At 39.0% G+C, this 19,721-nt stretch overlaps 1 protein-coding gene and 1 pseudogene across 1 annotated transcript; one reads left to right on the top strand and one right to left on the bottom strand.

The window, feature by feature from the left end:
- Nucleotides 1-336: 336 nt before the first annotated feature.
- LOC18042238 (ankyrin repeat-containing protein ITN1) lies at nt 337-7,892 on the bottom strand. Its single transcript, XM_006432153.2, has 5 exons — nt 7,703-7,892; nt 3,488-3,961; nt 1,838-1,996; nt 1,014-1,459; nt 337-924 (listed from the first exon to the last, which is right to left on the bottom strand). Exons 1-5 carry the CDS (start codon nt 7,890-7,892, stop codon nt 337-339), a joined length of 1,857 nt encoding a protein of 618 aa, XP_006432216.2.
- Nucleotides 7,893-8,177: 285 nt separating this feature from the next.
- On the top strand, nt 8,178-10,271 carry LOC112097992 (annotated as a pseudogene).
- The last annotated feature ends 9,450 nt before the right edge of the window (nt 10,272-19,721 follow it).

The raw sequence follows: 19,721 nt of genomic DNA on the forward strand, positions 1-19,721 counted from the left end.
GAAATTAGATGAAAATTGTGACGGTTGAGCAAAGTGAATTGACATTCAAGACACAATGACATTGTTGTGCGCTTCAAGAACAACAGTTTAGATCAGCAAATTCAAAAAGGAAACTGATGAAGCAAAATGCGAGACAGTTGTAGATTTGAGTATTTGACTTATTCAACTTTAGTTTGTAATTAAATCTTCAACTCTAGTTTGTAATTAAATCTTCAACTCTAGTTTGTAATTAAATCAAACACATGATTAATTTTAAATGAAACAAAAATAATTGCTCTTAATTTCCTCCAATGTGGGACATTAGAATTTTAAACTTTCCATATAAAATTCCAACAGCTACACGAAAGAAGATAACTGGAGCACACCCAAAGTATTAGCAAAGAAACGGTGATATTGCCGAATGAACAGGAGGACTGGTATAGAGGAAATCACGGTAACAAGAACAGGAAGCCATGGCAATCGGCCGTGAAAAATAGTGAAAGAAGTTGCGCAAAAGACCACCATCATTGCTGCTATTGACATAAAAAGTGATGCAAGTCCAGACGCTAAACTCCCGGGCACCCGCCAGAGGAAGTCCTCCTCTGAATAGACGGAACTACGAATGGACAAGAAAGTTAGTATTGATGTTGCAGAGAATACCAGCCCTACTGCATCTGATATGGCAAACGCTATAAAGGAAGCCTCTTCAATAAAAATAGGAACTCCTGTATCTCCTTTATTGCCACCCGGTATGGTGAAAGCTGCAGCAAAAACCACTGTGGCAACTAGTGTAGCGACAACCATGCATGAATCTGCAGTTTCCCTCATCCATTTTTGCCCATCTTCAATTAAACTTCGGTGACTCTGAGTGAATAATTCTCTAGGCGTTTGTAAACCATAGTTTCTAGCTTCAGCATCCACTGGCCGCACAATCTCACTCACTTTCTGCTTTCGATGTCACAAAACAGTTTTTGAATGAGGTAAAGAAAACAAGCTTTTTACTTTTTACGCAGAAGAGTAGCCTGAATACTCACCTTAAACCAAAGTACCTCTTGTTGCAGTTGGAGAACTGCTCCGAATACAACGTTGGGCCCCTCATTGCTTGGTTGCATTCCAGCCATATGCAGTATATTGTTTCCTCCGTAATCTCTTCTCGAAACGATCCTATCTTTCATTGAACCCATCTCATTTATGAGCTCCAAGATTTTCACTTGATGATTCAAAACTGCAATATGAAACATGGTACGACCCATGTCGTCATGTTTCGATATTATATAAGGATATTCACGGATAAGTACTCTTAGAAACTCGATGTTCCCTTTCTCGGCAGCAACAAATGTTAGTTGAAATGGTCGTTCAATTAATGTCGAAATTTCTGAGTCTTGCGACCGTATGACTTCTTTCCAAATGATTTCTACCAGCGTAATCGCTTGCTCGAGCACGGTATGTGAAAGTGAAAGTTTTGTTGAGCCAACATTAGCTACAGACAACTTGATAGTGAGATAAAAATGCTGGAGGAGCATTATGGAAATTCATTCCCTACCCCAAAAACAAATTCCCCTAGACATATTAAATATATAAATAGAATCCCCTTCTAATAAGATATTCCTTATTTTAATAAAATGGGAACCTAATTAGAGACTGACAAATACGAATTCTGACTAACTCTTATGTTAAACCCTACGCAAATATACTATGTATGTTCGACCAAAATATATAGATATATATATAGTCCTACTCTAATGTTCCTCATTTTCTAAATCATATATATTTGTAAAATGAAATGTAAAATTTTGTTTGTGAAAGCAGCATAAGCAAGCAAGGGCATGCCGAAGGTCTTACAGTTTAGTGAACTTACCTGAGCTGAAGAAATTCTGAAGCATCCCTTGCTGATTTTGATTAGCCAAGTAAGAAGACATCATTGACTTTCCTGCTAAGGCGTGCAATGCAGTCTCCTCGTTTGAATCACGAAGAGTCGCTAACTGCGGGTGATCCTTAAATAATCGCAACGCAACCTCTGGGTGCAGCAAACACCGGATATATAAATTTGCATTGATATTTCTTTTTCGTACTCAAAATGACTAATATAACAGTCACAAATTCTTCTATAAATTATTTCCGCTGATGTGGCGTGGTATCATTGGTTAGATAAAAATAAATCATGTGAATCAAGCAATATTTTTATTAATTGATGATAGTATGCCATATTATTTTGTATAAAATTATTTGTAGCTATATCATTACAATTGATTTCTGCAGACTATATATATGACATATACCATGAAGGTTTTCACTTGGCTTATTTATTTGTTAAATCCTAGTCCATGACGAGAAATTAAGGCATTCCTTGTACAAAACCGAGAGAATTTATGAAAAACAATAACGTTAAAGCTACAAGTTATATATATATATATATATAGGCATAATAATAATAAAATTCTTAATATTAGTTATTTCTTAAATGATACAATTATAAATTTTTTCATACAAATTGATGTGGGATCACATGAGTGATCCAATAAAGATATCACCTAGTCCACATAATTTATTTTTAATATTTTATATTTTCCTTCAACCAATCATGTAATGCCACATCAATTTGTGAAAAAAATAATTTACATTAATTTGTAGTTATAACATTAATTATCTTAAATTCCTCTATCTTTCTTCTGCCGCCACTCAAATGATTCTTAGGTTGCGTTTGTTTTTTATCTGAAATCTGAATAAGTATGAATTTAGTTGAAGTCTTAATAGGTCTGAATGAAGATGTTTGAATGACATGTTAGTTTTTTTCTTTTTCAACATCTGAAGAGAAAAACTTAAAAGCTAATAGTTTGACATAAATATCTTTTTAAGTGGTGAATATATTTGTTCTTCACAATTTATAATTTTCACAAGTTGATTAGTTTTCTAACATTAAAAAAAATACTATCATTGTTGATCTTAATATAATTTTTTAATAAAAGAGGTAATTATAACATCAAATTTTATTATAAAGTCAACACTGTTATTTTATTTTTGATTCATCACAATTGACATAATTTCATTTGTTCAATATTTCAGTTTAGTTAATGTTATCATGTGAATAAAAATTTAAAGCATTAAAAAAATTCAAGAATAATTCAAAAATATAAGGTTTATACATAATATTAAAAATATATGAATTGTTAAGGATATTTTTGAGATTTGAAATTAAAAATTTTCAGTTAGACTTCAATAAAAGTGGATTTTTTTTATTTTTTCTATTAAGATAAAATTGTCTGATAATAAGTGATAAGTTAAAAAAAAACAACTTAAAATAAATAAATGTATGAAAAAAGTTAAATTCAAACTTCAAGCTAAAAAACAAACAGCAAATTAGTTTTCTATAATTGTTGCGTATGTCCAATGATATCTAAGAAATTTAAGAAATGATCCTATGAATTTATCTGATATTTATGAATTTATCCTATCACCATATCGTCAAAAAGGAGGGAAAAAAACGAAAAGAAAGAAAGGTAGTGCTTACCATATAAATCGGTTTTTATAAGAATGATGAGCAATTCAATGAGATCCTTATTGTCTAATTGACCTTCAGTGATTGAATAAAGGTACAGTACCACCTCCTTATGGCCTGACATCGCTCCTGCGTGAATTGGCAAATATTGGTCAACGCTTTCTCGATCAAGTGCCAAGTGTTCGTTATCCTCAGTCATTAACTGGACAAGATCCAAGTTTCCGGATGCTGCCGCTAAAGAAAGAGCTGTCTGTCCAAAATAATCCGTGAGTTTTAAAACCTGGGGTGAGTACCCTAACAGATTTTTCACAAAATCAATGCGGCCTGCAGAAGCTGCAACGTGGAGAGCCGTTTCCCCTAGCTTTGAGAGAGAAGCTTTCACGTAATCTTCATGCGAGTCAAAAATAGTTTCAGCTGTCTGCCAATCATCATCTAATGCAGCTCGATACAATTTGGAGAGTGTACTTCTTTCCTCGCAAGTCTCTTCTATCGAGTTGTAGCAATAACAAAAGTTATCAATAAAAAAATTGTTGAACAATACTAATTTTAACAAAAAGACCAATCCGAACATAATTTATCATAATTATTTGGAATGATTTTGAACCAATAAATAAAGGATATGTGAATAATTATAATTAAGGCACAATGATCACAAGATTAATCATTTTAACACAACACTCGGAGCAATATAAAAATGTCGTATGCAAGAGTTTACTATATTTTATGGGCTTGGAAATCCATAGCCAAGATTGGGCATACAAGTTTATGGAAAGAATACGATTGTGCTAAGGAATATTCTTGATTTTTTTGCTAAATGTGACATAAAACTCTCAAAATATTCTACTCTTTTGATATCTAAGCATTATATCAAATTCTAAATTAGGGATCCCAACATTTGAGTCCCAATTTAAATTCCAATGCCATGTGTCACTATCTATTAGGTGATGGATTTCATATTTTATAAAATTACTTAACTACTATCCAATAGATAAATATCACATCAGTTGAATGTTAAGATACCTAACAATACTCTTATGCACTTTCTTTTTCACCAAAAAGCCTACCAGTGGACCAATGATATAATTTTAGCCTCCATTAGATAAATATCATATTCTCAAACATTTGGACTCTCTCTCAAATCATCACCCACTTTTTTATTTTTCAGTGTCTCTTGTGAAAACTTTTCAAAAACAATACAAAAAATATAAATTTCACTCTTAATTATTAATTCATGAGAACAAAAGTTCAATTTATATAATTTGAAACATGAAAAAGGAAATGATACAATTAACATAATCTGAAAATAATGATTGATTAGCAATTATTAAGTCAATCAATCTTTATGTTGATTGACAATCAATCTTTCTTAATTACAAATTATGATAGAGAAAGGTAATTATTTGATTAATTACTTTGATGGATTCAATGTTATTTGAGTCTTTCAAAGTAAATAAAGATAATTAATTTAAATAGTAATTAATTTAGCTGCAGTAGGCTTTGGTATCTTTGATAAACGTTGGCACCTCAGCTTAGTTTCAAGGAGCAATCCATCTTGGTTTCAATGGAGTGCATAGAGAAAAACTAATATTTTAAAGGAAAAAGGATGACTACATTCTCAAGATTTAAAAATATGATCATGTAGACCCTAAGATTTCCATAAGGGACACCAATAATTCTTTTTTACTATAATATCTTTATAGGGATGGCAATGGATTGGATTAGACCCAAGATCCACGTGGTCCAAATCCAATCGGATCGGATTTGGGTCGGTTTAAAATAAATTTAGATCAGATTTAGATATCGATGTACAGATCTAACACGGATCTAGAGCAGGTCTGGATCTATCTCAATATCTAAATCCTATCCATATCCACTCATCTTTTAATTTTATTTTATTTTAAAAGTCTCTTAACAATGTGGAATTATAATGATAATATATTTTATTTATAGCATATTAGTGGTATTTACCATACATTTAAACTCTTAAAACTTAAAGATTAGTTTTGCAAATTTAAAGGTTAGTCATCCCCAAAGCATGTACATGCAATATTCAAATTGCAAGCCAAGTAATACAACCTGGCAATTTATTTTATTATATTGACCAAATAATTTTTAAGGAATATAGTTATTCATATATTTAGTCAAATATGGTCATAATAAAAATAATAAAGCACTGAATATAAATCATATTTAATTTATATGTCATTATCTAATGTTGTAGGAATGAGGGTGCGTGTGTCGTGGATATTAGAATGATGAAGGAGACAATAAAATATTAGATTGATATTACTCCTGCAATTACTTTTGAATGATATTTTATTATCTTTCTTATTTGTTGTTTTGATGTAAAAGAATAAGCTATAATATTTATTATATTTTTGAGAAAAAATGTATAATTTATTTGTTATCAATATATTTTAGCCTTCAATTTTCATTCTAAAAAATTATTACATTTTTATTACTGAATTTTAGAATTCATGACGGATTTAGAGCAGATTTAGATTTTAATTTTTTTTTAAGATTTGGAGCAGATATATATATATATATTTCTTTTTTGGATCTGGATATGGAGCGAAATATATGAATTCATGACGGATCTGGAGCAGATACGGATCTTGATTTTTATTATGGATCTGGATCTGCAGCAGAGTAGATCCAACCCATATAAGCTAATTGTCATCCCTATATCTTTAATAGATAGTAACTAAAAAAATTGACTTTAATTTTTTTTAATAAATATAAATACAATTTAAATAGTTAAATTTTCTAGTAAAGTAACAAGATTAGAATTTTTTAATATATAAAATAATTTTAAAAGGATAAATGATTATATTCTTTTAACAATATATTTGTGTTTATTATAAAAATTTTAAATAAATCTTTGAGTTAAATAGATGTTACAATTAATAAAATATCTAATGTATTGAAATAATATTAAAATTATTTTATATAATATTTTAAATAATTTTAATATTCATATATTTATTTTAATATTACGTTTCTATTTATTATAAAATTTAGTTTAATAAAATATAATATTGTAAAATATTAAAATATTTTTAAATATTAAATTTGTTTTAATATGTATATGTTGTTACATTTATTTTAACATTATATTTCTATTTTATTATAAAACATTAGAGTCAATTTGTTTTTTTTTTTTTGAGTTAATAGAGCCAAAGGTATTTTACTCAAAAGGGATCTTGGTTTTTCTTATTAAAAATACGAGGATCTAAATGGTCATTTCTCCAAACCTTGGGATTGTAGGTGTTCTTTTTCCTATTTTTTAGAATGCAAATAGTATCGTCCTTTACATAATTTAACCTTGAGTAATGTTAGGTGTTGATGCTGAAATCTGCTCGCCCTTTGCCCGTTCAGATCGTTTCACCAACGTTTATGTAGTCGATAGTGTGGATGTCAATTTCTTCTTGCTTCAACGATCGCTCTAGTCACTGAAGTTGGAGTTATCCTTCCTTGTCTCACTAAGCCTGTGTTCACAAAAGTGGATCAAAGACGCCGGTGGTTTTACCGGCGTAAACCCTCTGATGCCTAAGTTAGCACAAGGTGTTTACGGGAAAACGGTGCAATTAAGATTCGATAAGTTGCTTATAATTGGCTCACAGTTTGTACTGAAAATGGTCTGGTTTTAATTTGGCAGAGTTTTCCCTTCTCTCAATTTTTCTGTCCCTTTCTTCATTAGTTTCTTTCTTCTTTATAGCAGCTGTCCCACGTTTCCATTTATCCTTCATCCCCTCTTATCTCGGGTAGTGGCAGCTCCTTATAGGACTCCAACTGCTACATTGTGGGTAAACGTAGGACATCGTGTCTCCCTCAACGGTTCTAGGCATAGCGCAACTGTCGTGATTTCGTGAGATCGTGTTCCCGATCTTTGGGGAATGGGTATCTGCTCGGTACTTGTCTCTGGTCGGTACATTCCTCTGGCTGATACTCATCTCTGGTTGGCCCTTGTTCGTAGAAGACTCATTATCAGTGTTCTACTTGTACCATTTGGCTGAGGTGATCCATGCTGGGGTGGGAATGATGGCATGGCTGAGCTGGTGCTCTTATTTACTTAACGCCAGTCCCCCAGTTTCTAGTCTTGCGAGTGAAACGGGTTGAGAGTAGAAACTGATAATCAAATCTCATCGATCTAGGGAACTTCTCATCTGGTCTTCTGTTTACTGGGATGGACCTGAGGTTCCATTTTTCGTCTAGAGAGATTCTGACCTATGCATGGGCCTTTATGAGCATGTCCATTGCATATCTGGGCTTGCGTTTCGTATGGCCTTTTATAACGGTTATTGACGTGGCATTTCCAGACTCCTCGTATTTGAAATTTGAAACGACGCGCTATCCATCCTCGATATACGGTGAATGAGCTGGCACTCCTATCACTCAAACGCTTCCATTTCCCCATTTTCGTTTCAAATCCCTAAACTAAAGTCATCCTTGTTTTGCTATTCGCTTCTCTGCCGTAAGACAACTCCTTCGAACTTCGTTCACACTTTCCGCGTCTGGGATCTCCATTTGCTGGGTCTTTTCTCTATCACAGCAACATCATCAGTGCCAGTCTATTCCAAGTATAGCCTTCAACCCCTTCTCTGGTTGTTGTTGATTGAGTTTTGTATTGTGGGTTCTGTGTTTGTCCCTTTTTTGTATCCACACTCTTAGTTATTTGTGCTTTCCCTTTTTAAACTTCAGTATGTCCAACCCAAGAGGAAAAAGAATTGTAGTCGAGAGCGATGAAGAGATAGAGGATTCATATCCCCATTTATTTGGACTCAGTGACCTTCTACACTCCTCTCGCAGTGTAGGTTCCTCCTGTTATAGGGATACCCCTGAATACCCTCGTCCCATGGCCACTTCACCCTCCCCTGAATTAGAGCTTGTAGGAAACAGAGGTGGCACTGCGTCGGGCTTGGGTGAGAATCACAGTTCTGGTGGGGTTGGGGTCCCTGAAGAAGTAGGTGATGGTGAGGGGAGCAGTTCCGAGCTAAGCAGACCCCCTAAGAAAAGGAACTTTAGCCATAGGGTGCAAGCGGATTCTTACCCTATTGAATACATAGCTTGTGCCACTACCCCAACTGATTTGTTCAAGCTTAGGAATCTCTACAACATTCCTGAGGAGGTTCTTCTTGTAGTTCCTGGGAAAGGCGACGTTCCTAGTCGGCCTCCGAGGGGGTATGTGACGATGCACCTGGAGAGTTTCAAGCTAGAAGCTCGGATGCCCCTTCAGCGTTACTTTGCCAAGATACTAGGTGGTATGCACCTGGCCCCAGGTCAGCTACACCCAAATGGGTGGAGGGTTCTTTCGGCTATGTATGTGTTATGGGAGAGGTGTAGATCAGAGAAGCCCTCTCTTGTTGAAGTAAAGCATTTATACCAGCTGAGGAGTAGCCTGAAGGAAGTAGGCTGGTACTATTTCATGTCGAGCTCCGTGAAGAGGAAGCCAATCACCGGCTTCCCCTCATCGTGTAAAAATTGAAAGAACAAATTCTTCTTTGCTGGAAAAAATTGGTGTACAGTAGCTCGTTCACTTGGTGGTGATATTTACCTTCCAACGCATTTTGTCACCCCAGGTCGCTCATTTTTTGCCTATATTCTTTCTCAAATTGCCACTTATTGGGTTCTTTAACCTTGTTTACTTTTTCAGAGTCGTGGGGTTTGATTAAGGAACTTGAAGACCGACCTTTGCTCCAGGTGGAAACTGCTCTGGTGAACGCGTCTACCTGCCAAGACCTCCTGTCACCAACAAACTTGGTCGGTTCAGGTTTAGTGGACATAGCTGCCGGAATGGATAACAAGATCCTCAGCGCGATGACCAGAAAGTGTTGTCGGGCTCCAAGCAGCTCCAGCAATCTTCCTCCTCTTCCAAAGAAAGCCAATGTTGGTCCACCCAAGGCTTCTGTTCCTGCTCTGCCTCCTCCTCCACCTCGGAAAAATGGTGAGTGATAAGAGTCCTGAAGTCAGCGTTCAGTCCGGGGACTGATCCTCTTCTCTTCCGTCTCGGGATCAAGTTGACTACCTAAGCCCGTACCAGAGGGATTACGACAAATCGGTGGGGCCTAAGATGGTGAAGGATATCGAGAGCATGAACTTCGTCGAGTTAGCTGGTTCCGTTCAAAGAGTTTCCTTTAAGCTGGCCACCCTGGTTTCGTGCTACAAGAACAGGTCCCTTCTCCATGAGAGAAGGCTTCAAGCTGATAACCAGGACTTAAAGAAGAAAGCTGAGTCCGCCGATCGCTCGAAGGAGAAGTTGCTTGATCTGCGCAAGCAAATCATGGATCTGGAGGAGAAAGTGGCCATGGCTAAGTCCACCTCCATCAAGCTTGAAAGTGAGTTGGGTGATCTGAAGTCTGATCTCCAGGCCACTCAGAGTGAGCGGGACACCTTGAAGACGGCTCTTGAGGGAGAAATCAAATCTCTAAATGAGCAGTTGGCCGAGGTGAAAGGCAAATCTGCTGATGTGGATGATTGGCTGGAGGTAGAGTATGACTCTGGGGTTGCTTTCTGCTACAAGTGCATCATGTCTGTGCTTAAGGAGGAATATCCTGAGCTTGACATGAGCAAGCTGGAGGTTGGAGTGCAGAGATATATGGCTGAGTCCGACCAAGGGGACAAAAAGCAGGGGGATCAGAACCAGGTGGAACCTCACTCAGGTGGGGCGCATGAGGGGGGAGCTGGGGGCCGTGCTCTTCAAGTGGGTCAAGGGTCCATGCCTCATTCTCCCGATGTTGCTGATCTTCCACCTCCCGAGATTGCCAATCCTTCAACTATCGATCCTCCTAATTTTTAGGTCTTTTTTTGTATAAACTCTAAACTTTCATCTGTTTTGTAAACATTTTGAGTATAAATTTTAGATGCTTTCTATTAGCTCTTCTGTTGTGGTTTTGCTTATAGATCGTTTCTGTAAATGGCCTTAACACTTTTAGTTGGCTTTGCCTGCTAGTTCTTTAATCGACTGAGTAGGAATAGACACTTGTTTGCCATAACCAAATTTATAGATTTGCCTGCTGGTCCTTTAAGCGATCGAGCAGGAATAGGCATTTGTTTGCTTTAGTAAAATTTCGTGAAATTACCTGGTGGTCCTTAAGCGACCGAGCAGAAATAGGCACTTGCTTGCCTTAATAAAAATTTCGTAAAATTACTTGCTGGTCTTTCGTTGACCGAGCAGGAATAGGCACTTGTTTGCCTTAGTAGAATTTTGTAGCATTGCCTGCTGGTCTTTCATTGACTGAGCAGGATTAGGCATTTGTTTGCCTTAGTAGAATTTTGTACATTGCTTGCTGGTCTTTCGTTAACCGAGTAAGAGCAGACACTTACTTGCCTTCGTAGAATTTCGTAAAATTGCCTGCTGGTCTTTCGTTGACCGAGCAGGAGCAGGTACTTACTTGCCTGAGTAGAATTTCATAAAATTGCCTACTGGTCTTTGGTTGATCGAGCAGGAGCAGACACTTACTTGCCTTCGTAGAATTTCGTAAAATTGCCTACTGGTCTTTTGTTGACCGAGCAGGAGCAGACACTTACTTGCCTTAGTAAAAATTTAATGGGCTTGCTAGCAGGGGAATTTTATGCTGAATTCATCTTTATTGAAACTTGAATGCATTACAGACATGCGGAATATGTGCATGTTCAACAAGTCATCATGCATTTAACAAAGATAACTTATCAAAATGAAGACTTAGTAGAGCACTTTGCTTACTGGAAATACTTCTTCAAATGCTCGGCGTTCCACGATCTCTTCACGTCTCGTCTATCTAGGTACGCTAGCTTGTAAGCTCCTGGTCCAGTCACTCGTATCACCCTATACGGGCCTTCCCATTTCGGGCCAAGAGCGCCATGGTTAGGATCCCTAGTGTTTTGGTTCACCTTCCTAAGTACCCAATCCTCTGCTCGAAACTGTCTCATGCTTACGTTCTTGTTGTAATAGCGCATGACTCTTTGCTGACACTGGACCACTTTCTGCGAGGCCCCTTCTCTTTTCTCCTCCAGCAGGTCCAGGCTCAAGCAGATCTGCTCGTCGTTTTGCTCCTTGTTGAAGTATTCTGTCCGATGTGTCCCCACTCCGATTTCTGCTGGGACTGTCGCCTCATGACCAAAAGCTAAAGCAAACGGGGTTTCTCCTGTGGCGGTTTTGTAAGTTGTCCGGTAAGCCCACAGTATTCCTAGTAGATCATCGACCCAAGCTCCCTTCTTCTCTCCCAGTCTTGTTTTCAGAAGTTTCTTTATTACTTTGTTGGCTGCTTCCACCTGTCTGTTTGCCTGGGGGTGTGCGGGGGTGCAGAACTTCAGGTCCACCCTCAAGTTTCGGCAAAATTTCTTGAAATTGTTGTTGTCAAATTGCCTCCCATTGTCTGTAACGATGGCATAGGGGATCCCGTATCTGCAGATGATATTCTTCCAAATAAAATTCGTCGTCTTTCTCTCCGTGATTTAGCTGAGGACTCCCACTTCTACCCATTTAGTGAAGTAGTCTACTGCCACAATTGCGTGTGTTGCCACTCCTTGGCCCTTAGGTAACGGACCAAGCAGGTCGATTCCCCATTGGGCAAAAGGCCATGGGGATGTCATAGTGGTCAGCTTTTCTGGGGGTTGTGCAGGAACCTCTGAGAAGGTTTGGCAGACTTTACAGTTCCTTGCCATACTTTTCGCATCCTGGTGCATGGTTGGCCAGAAGTATCATTGCCGGAGTGCCTTGAAGGCTAAAGTTCTCGCTCCCGAGTGATTGCCACATATTCCTTCATGAATTTCTCTCAGTACATAATCTGCTTCCTCGTCATCCTAACATCTCAAAAGGGGCAAGGTGAATCCTCGGTGGTAGAGCACCTCATCGAGTAGCGTGTACCTTGCTGCTCGTCATTTTAACTTCCTTGCTTGCCTCTTGTCCTTCGATAGAATTCCATCGCAGATGTACGAGAGAATCGGGTCCATCCAGGATTTCTCGGTGCTTATTCTCATTACCTCTACTTCCTCCCCTATGCTTGGTGAGGTCATCACCTCTAGTGGGACTGACATAGGTAACTTTGGATCTGCAATAGCAGCCATTCTGGCCAATATATCTGCTCGGTAATTCTCATTCCGGAGTATCTACTTCACCTCTACCGCTTGAAAAAGCCCAACCATCTGCTTTGCCTTCTTCAAATAAAACCCCATCTTCTCTTCCCTTGCTTGGAACTGATCACTGAGTTGATTGCAGACTAATTGAGAATCTGCTCGGATTTCTATTCTTTCTGCTCTTAGTGCGTGTGCAAGTCCAAGCCCAGTGATAAAGGCTTCATATTCAGCTTGGTTGTTTGTGAGCTGAAATTCAAACTTCACTGCATACGTTATTTCGGTCCCTTCTGGGCTTCGTATTACAATTCCTGCTCCGGACCCTTGTTCACTACATGATCCATCAACCATTACTAGCCACACCCCACCTAGTTTATCTTGCTCCATTAGTTGCTCCCCCTGAGTTTCCTCCTCTGGTTCAGCACGGTCAACCATAAAATCGGTTAGGGCTTGAGCTTTGATTGCTCCTCGGGGCCTATAGGATAGATCAAATTCGCTCAACTCCACGGACCATTTTACTAACCGACAAGACGCATCTGGTTTTTGGAGCATTTGCCGAAGGGGCTGGTTAGTCAACACAACTATCGGGTGGGCCTGAAAATATGGTTTGAGCTTGCGTGCTACCGTGACTAAAGCTAGTGCACATTTCTCCATCAGTGGATATCTGGTTTCCGCGTCTACCAGGACCTTACTGGTGTAGTATACTGGGTGTTGCTTTCCTTCTTCTTCTCTGACTAATACCGAGCTGGTAGCCCATTCAGAGATTGCTAAGTACAAATACAACTGGTCACCTTCCCTTGGAGTCAATAATAACGGAGCGCGGGCCAGGTATTCCTTAAGCTGCTCGAATGCTTCTTCACATTCTGACGTCCATTCTATCTTCCTCCATTTCTTTATGGTTTGGAAGAAAGGGTGGCATTTGTCTGTGGCCTGCGAGATGAACCGGTTCAGTACTGCTAATTTCCCTATAAGGCTCTGCACCTCCTTAACTGTTCGAGGGGACTTCATTTCTGTTACTGCCTGTATTTTTTCCGGGTTGGCCTCGATCCTTCGGTGACTCACCAGGAATCCCAAGAACTTGCCCGAGCTGACTCCAAATGCACATTTCTCCGGGTTCAGCTTCATTTCATACTTCCTCAGCAATTCAAAGGTCTCTTCTAGGTGCTTCACATGATCCATCGGTTCTTTAGACTTCGTGATCATATCATCCACATATACCTCCATAGTGTGACCGATCAATGGTTTAAAAATCTTATTCACCAACCTTTAATAGGTAGCTCTTGCATTTTTTAGGCTAAAAGGCATCACCCTGTAACAAAACAAACCAATGTTAGTTATAAAGGTGGTACTCTCCTCACCCTGCTCGTTCATGGGTATTTGGTTGTATCTCGAAAAGGCATCCATGAAACTGAGCAGACTGTGACCCGCCGTTGAATCCACCAATTGATCTATTTTTGGTAGGGGAAAGCTGTCCTTTGGGCATGTCTTATTGAGGTCTGTGAAATCCACACACATCCTTCATTTACCAATACTATATTGGAAATCCACTCTGGGTATTTAGCTTCCCTTATAAATCCTGCTTTCAACAGCTTCTCTACCTCGGTATTTATAGCCTCGTACCTTTCCTAGTTAAAACACCTCATTTTCTACCTTACCGGCCTCGCCCCTTTCTTAATTGCCAGCTTGTGGCAAGCTATCCTGCGGTCAATTCCTGGCATGTCTTCATGGGACCAAGCAAATATATCTGCATGGGACTGTAGGCATTTCACCAACTCGCCCTTTATTGCTTCGCCCAATCTTGACCCGATCTTAACCATTCTGCTCGGGTTATCCTTGCTCACAACAACCTCCTCCAGCTCCTCAACAGGTTCCTGGCGACCCTCTTTAGAATCTCCTCGGTTATCCAGGGAGGTAACCTGTAGTGTCTCCTTGGCCGATGTAGCATAACAGCTCCTCGCCATTCTCTAGTCACCTTTTACTACTCCTACAACTCTGTTGACTCTGTATTTCAACGCCAGATAATGCGTAGATATAACGCATTGGCTTATCCTCATGAAAAGTTGCCCCAGTATCATCTGGTAAGGGCTTCTCTCTTCTACCACGACGAAGTCCAGCATCATTATCTTTTCAAACGGTTTTGACCCCACAGTAATCGGGAGCTCGATGATCCCCATGGAGGTTAACCGTCCTCCTTCAAATCCCTTCAAGGATGTATTCGCCCTCTCCAGTTTTAAGTTTGAAATTCCCATATCATCTAGGGCCGACTTAAACAGGATGTCAACCGAGCTGCCCGTGTCCACCAGTATTCGCCGCAATTCTATACCAGCCACCATTGCCTTAATCACCAGTGCATCCTCATGAGGATATAAGATACCCTCTTTGTCATCATCTGTCCACATAATGGGAACTTGCCTCACCTTTGCCCTCTTGGCTGCTGGCAAATTGAAAAACACTTGTTTGCTGGTCATGGCGTATCTCCTATAGTTCTTCCGTGCCCTGTTTGAGTCCCCAGCCAATGTTGGCTCTCCTGCTATTACACGGATAGTTGGCTGTTCACGTTCCAGGCTTCTCTCAACTCCTTCATCTCGCGTGTATTGTAATTCAATGACGGGGGACACTCCATCTACGTATTCATCTAAGTACCGGTTCCTCACCAAATCCTCCACATGAATCTTTAGATCACGACATTGGCTGATAATGTAACCGTGAGTGTCGTGGAATTTCAGAATCTGCTCTTATCACATCGGTGAGCAGGTTTTGTTATAAGGGTCGGAGGGTATAGCAGGCCTCGTCCTTCGATCCTCTCATACAATTCTTCCATGGAGATTTTTAATGGAGTGTACTGTCTATATGCCAAGCTCTGGTCAACCAGTTGAACTGCTCGACTATCATGGATATCACCTCGGGCTGGTATCGTTGGTAGCTGATCTGGTAGTCCAGCCCTGGAGTTAGTTGTATGTAATGCTCTAGGAGTGTTGTGATAAGGGTGGGCAGCTATCTGCCTGAATTCTCGTTGCCGCTCCGGGAATGGGGGGCGTGGAGGTTGAGCCCGGCTGCGTTGGAACTGTTGTGGTCTCTGAGCTATGGGGTAAGGGCGGGACCGAGCTGATATTCCGCCCATTACTGAGGATTTCCCAGCTCGCTTTCCCGATCCGCTCTAGTTCGGGGCTCTCGGTTCCTTTCGTCTCAGCTCTTCCAGCTGTTCACTTTTTATCCTTGCCGATTTCTCCTCTTCGATTTCCATATCTCGCCTCGCCTGTTCATACCCCGCCGAGTAATTCTGCACTAGGGGGCTTCTTAAGTTATATCACAATCGGCCTATTCTTACACCTTCTTTTAATCCTCTCAACGCCTGCGGGTGATTAAAAACTCCCAGATCCAGCATGGCTCGGTGATATCGTTTTATAAAATTCCAAATGGATTCGTGTTCCTCCTGTTTCATCCCCATAAGTTCCATCCTGTCATCCTCTAGGGCCACAGCTCATCGGAACTGCTCGGCAACTCATGGCACATCTGCTCGTACCCTTTTATACTCTCCCGTGGCAGCTTGCAGTATCATTCTCGGGCTCGTCCCTCTAGTGTCAATGGGAACACCCTGCACCTCTGAGCTGGTGTCAGCCCCTGCACACCCGTCATGTCGTTGAAACGTTCAATATGCACCAGCGGATCACTTCGCCCGGAGTATTTGAGGTCGGGGAAGCAAAAATCTCTTGGGATTACAATACCCATGATCTCGGTTGATAACAGAGATTCTTTATCTAGCATTATCCTCCAGCTCGGAGGCTTTCTCTTGCCCTAAATCTCCTCTATCACCTGCGCCAATCTGCGAACCTCTCCCTCTAATTCTACCGCACGGTCAAGATCGCACGCAGCTATCTGATCTCGTTCCTGCTCGGCATTCTGCAACCACTGTCTGAGCTCTCCTTCATCAACACTGGCCCTTCGGCCATCAATTTTCAGTACCCGTCCGGGGTGAGGTTGATTCCCCCCTTCACCCACGCACTCCCCTGGAACCTGACCAGTACTTTTATGGGGGTGCACCCCATAAGGTTGGTCCACCGATAGAGGGATTTCCTCGACTCTACGCCTCCGGAGGCTAGGTTCTGCCCCAACTTCCTCTCTCCCCACGGGGGTTTCGCAGTCCCTTCTCCGCTCATCCCTCAGCTCACACAATATGGCCGTGAGAGTCTCCATTTGTTTCTCCATCCACTCCAGTCGATCTTGCATCATCCTCTCTCGAGCTTCATTCGCAATCTCCTGAAGAGTGATCGTCTCGACAGTTTCATTGTCATCCCTTAAGGCATCCTTCCTTGACGCATCCATATCCAACCGTTCGCTGCTTCTCCGGTAACTACTAATTTGGTGGTAGCTTTTCACCAACGTTTATGTAGTCAATAGTGTGGATGTCAATTTCTTCTTGCTTCAACGATCGCTCTAGTCACTAAAGTTGGAATTATCCTTCCTTCTCCCACTAAGCCTGTGTTAACAAAAGTGGATCAGAGACGCCGGTGGTTTTACCGGCGTAGACCCTCCGATGCCTAAGTTAGCACAAGGTGTTTACAGAAAAACGGTGTAATTAAGATTCGATAAGTTGCTTATAATTGGCTCACAGTTTGTACTGAAAATGGTCTGGTTTTAATTTGGAAGAGTTTTCCCTTCTCTCAATTTTTCTATCCCTTTTCTTCATTGGTTTCTTCCTTTTTTATAACCGCTGTCCCATGTTTCCATTTATCCTTCATCCCCCCTTATCTCGGGTAGTGGCAGCTCCTCATAGGACTCCAACTGCTACATTGTGGGTAAACGTGGGACACCGTGTCTCCCTCAACGGTTCTGGACATAGCGCAACTGTCGTGATTTCGTGAGATCGCGTTCCCGCTCTTTGGGGAATGGGTATCTGCTCGGTACTTGTCTCTGGTCGGTACATTCCTTTGGCTGATACTCATCTCTGGTTGGCCCTTGTTCGTAGAAGACTCATTATCAGTGTTCTACTCATACCATTTGGCTGAGGTGATCCATGCCGGGGTGAGAATGATGGCATGGCTGAGCTAGTGCTCTTATTTACTTAACAAGGATCTAAATGGTCATTTCTCCTAACCTTGGGATTGTAGGTGTTCTTTTTCCTATTTTTTAGAATGCCAATAGTATCGTCCTTTACATAATTTAACTTTGAGTAATGTTAGATATCCCAACATCTAAGTTTCATTGTGCCATTCATCTATTGGATGGTGATTAAGTAATTTTACAAGTTATGAAATCTATTATCGAATAGATGAATGGCACATAATATTGAAATTCAAGTTGGGACTCAAAGATTGATATCCCTGATATTATTGTTTCATTTTTATAAGAATTCTACAATATCTACTCTTAAGAACCTAAAATTTAATTTTTTGATAAAGGCAATATTTTGAACAGTTATTGAAAATACAACGAACTTACTTTGACCACTTTCGTCGACTCGTGAAGAAATCGCAGCCTCAATATCTGTTTCAATAGCACGCGGATTAAGAATTGCTAGACACGAATCAAAATAAATACATTTTTTTTTTTAAAAAAAAAGAAGAAGTTACATATACATTCTTTTGATATTTTCTTTTTTTCCTTTCATAATTTAACCTAAAATCACAGTTATATATAACTAGAACGTCGTTGAAGTGAAAATAATAAATATCACATGACTACATATAACTCATTTAAGTGCATATATCGGTAACTAATCTCATCTGCGGCAATTTAATTATTATGCCCAAAATGGCTTGATATGTAATTTGAACAATTCGGTCATTTTTTTTATACAGTGATATATTGTAATTAGAATTCTACTAATATTTACAATTAAAAACTTATTGGAATTACCTTTAATAAGTCTAGTATAACACAACCCAAATTTCAACTCTCACTTGAAGAATATCTACTTCACTTATATTTAGTCCCTATTTAATAAAATTTCACTTATTCTCAAAAAATTATAGAGAAATTATTCATCCTTCTCATATCACAAGTCAAGCATGTTGATCTCTGGAAACACTAATCGGGTTATAGAAATGTCTGGGCCTAGTTGGTATTTTTCGAATTAATTAATTTAAATTTGAATTTAACTTTCATTAAGATAGTAGTTAATTCAAAATTTAAAATAAAAAATTAAATTTATATATTTATTTTTTAATAATAAGATACAGTACAATATATATATATATAGCCCACACAATACAGCCCATAATTAATCTTTATAAATAGCTCACAAGTTTTTAAGAAATTTAAAAGAGTTATTACTCCACCCACACACACTAGTAGGAGATAAAACAGCTCCTATCCAATAATACAAATCTATACTAAAATATTAGAACTTTAAACCAAACATCTTTTCTTTTCTTTTCCTTTTTGTTTTCTTCTCTTTCTCTCTCCTCAACTCTAGGTAAAGATGGTAAATTTTATTACTGTTCAAAACTAGAAAATACGTAAGTTTTATTACTGTTCAAAACTAGAAAATATGTAATATATAATAAATAATGTATATACAACTCTTGCTCTGTTTGCGCCTGCTAAAACTGTATTTCAACTCAAATAAGTTGTGTGTTAGGAATTTAGATCTATTGTAATCAGTATAGGCAAATTAAAATAATATATAAATCGATTTCCCTAATTAATTAATTCTAAAACTACTGTTCACCGATTCTGTTCATAACAATGTGAAAATGCAAATCACATACCAAACGATTGTTTATGAGATAACCGCGGAGGTTGAGGATCCATTTCATTTTCATCCTCTTCTATCGGCTCCTCGATCTCTGTAGTCGACATCATATCTGCAAAAGTGCATTTGTGATTTAGGTCCATAGAATTTATATGTAATTTTTGGATACCTCCCCTGAGGTTTGTCCTTATTATATTTAGAGAGAATATATGTATATATTGACATATAACATCCCCTACCGCGTATTGGCGATAGAGAATCGTTTGGCTGTTACTTGTTAAGGACAATAAGCAAAAATAAGAAGGCTTATTGCAAAAAGAAAGCAAGAGCTTTTGCTTCCTCTCCCACTCCTCATTCTCCTCTCTCTCTCTCTCTCTCAAAAAAAAAAAATTTAGAATAAGAAAAGGGGAAAAGAAAAAAAAAATACACTTTCTTCTTTTCTTTCTCTTTCCCCACTTCCTCTCCACCCGTTTTGTTCTTTATTCAATTAAGCTGAAAAAC

This window comes from Citrus clementina, unplaced genomic scaffold (assembly GCF_000493195.1).
Source record: "Citrus clementina cultivar Clemenules unplaced genomic scaffold, Citrus_clementina_v1.0 scaffold_5, whole genome shotgun sequence".
Classification (NCBI taxonomy): domain Eukaryota; kingdom Viridiplantae; phylum Streptophyta; class Magnoliopsida; order Sapindales; family Rutaceae; genus Citrus; species Citrus x clementina.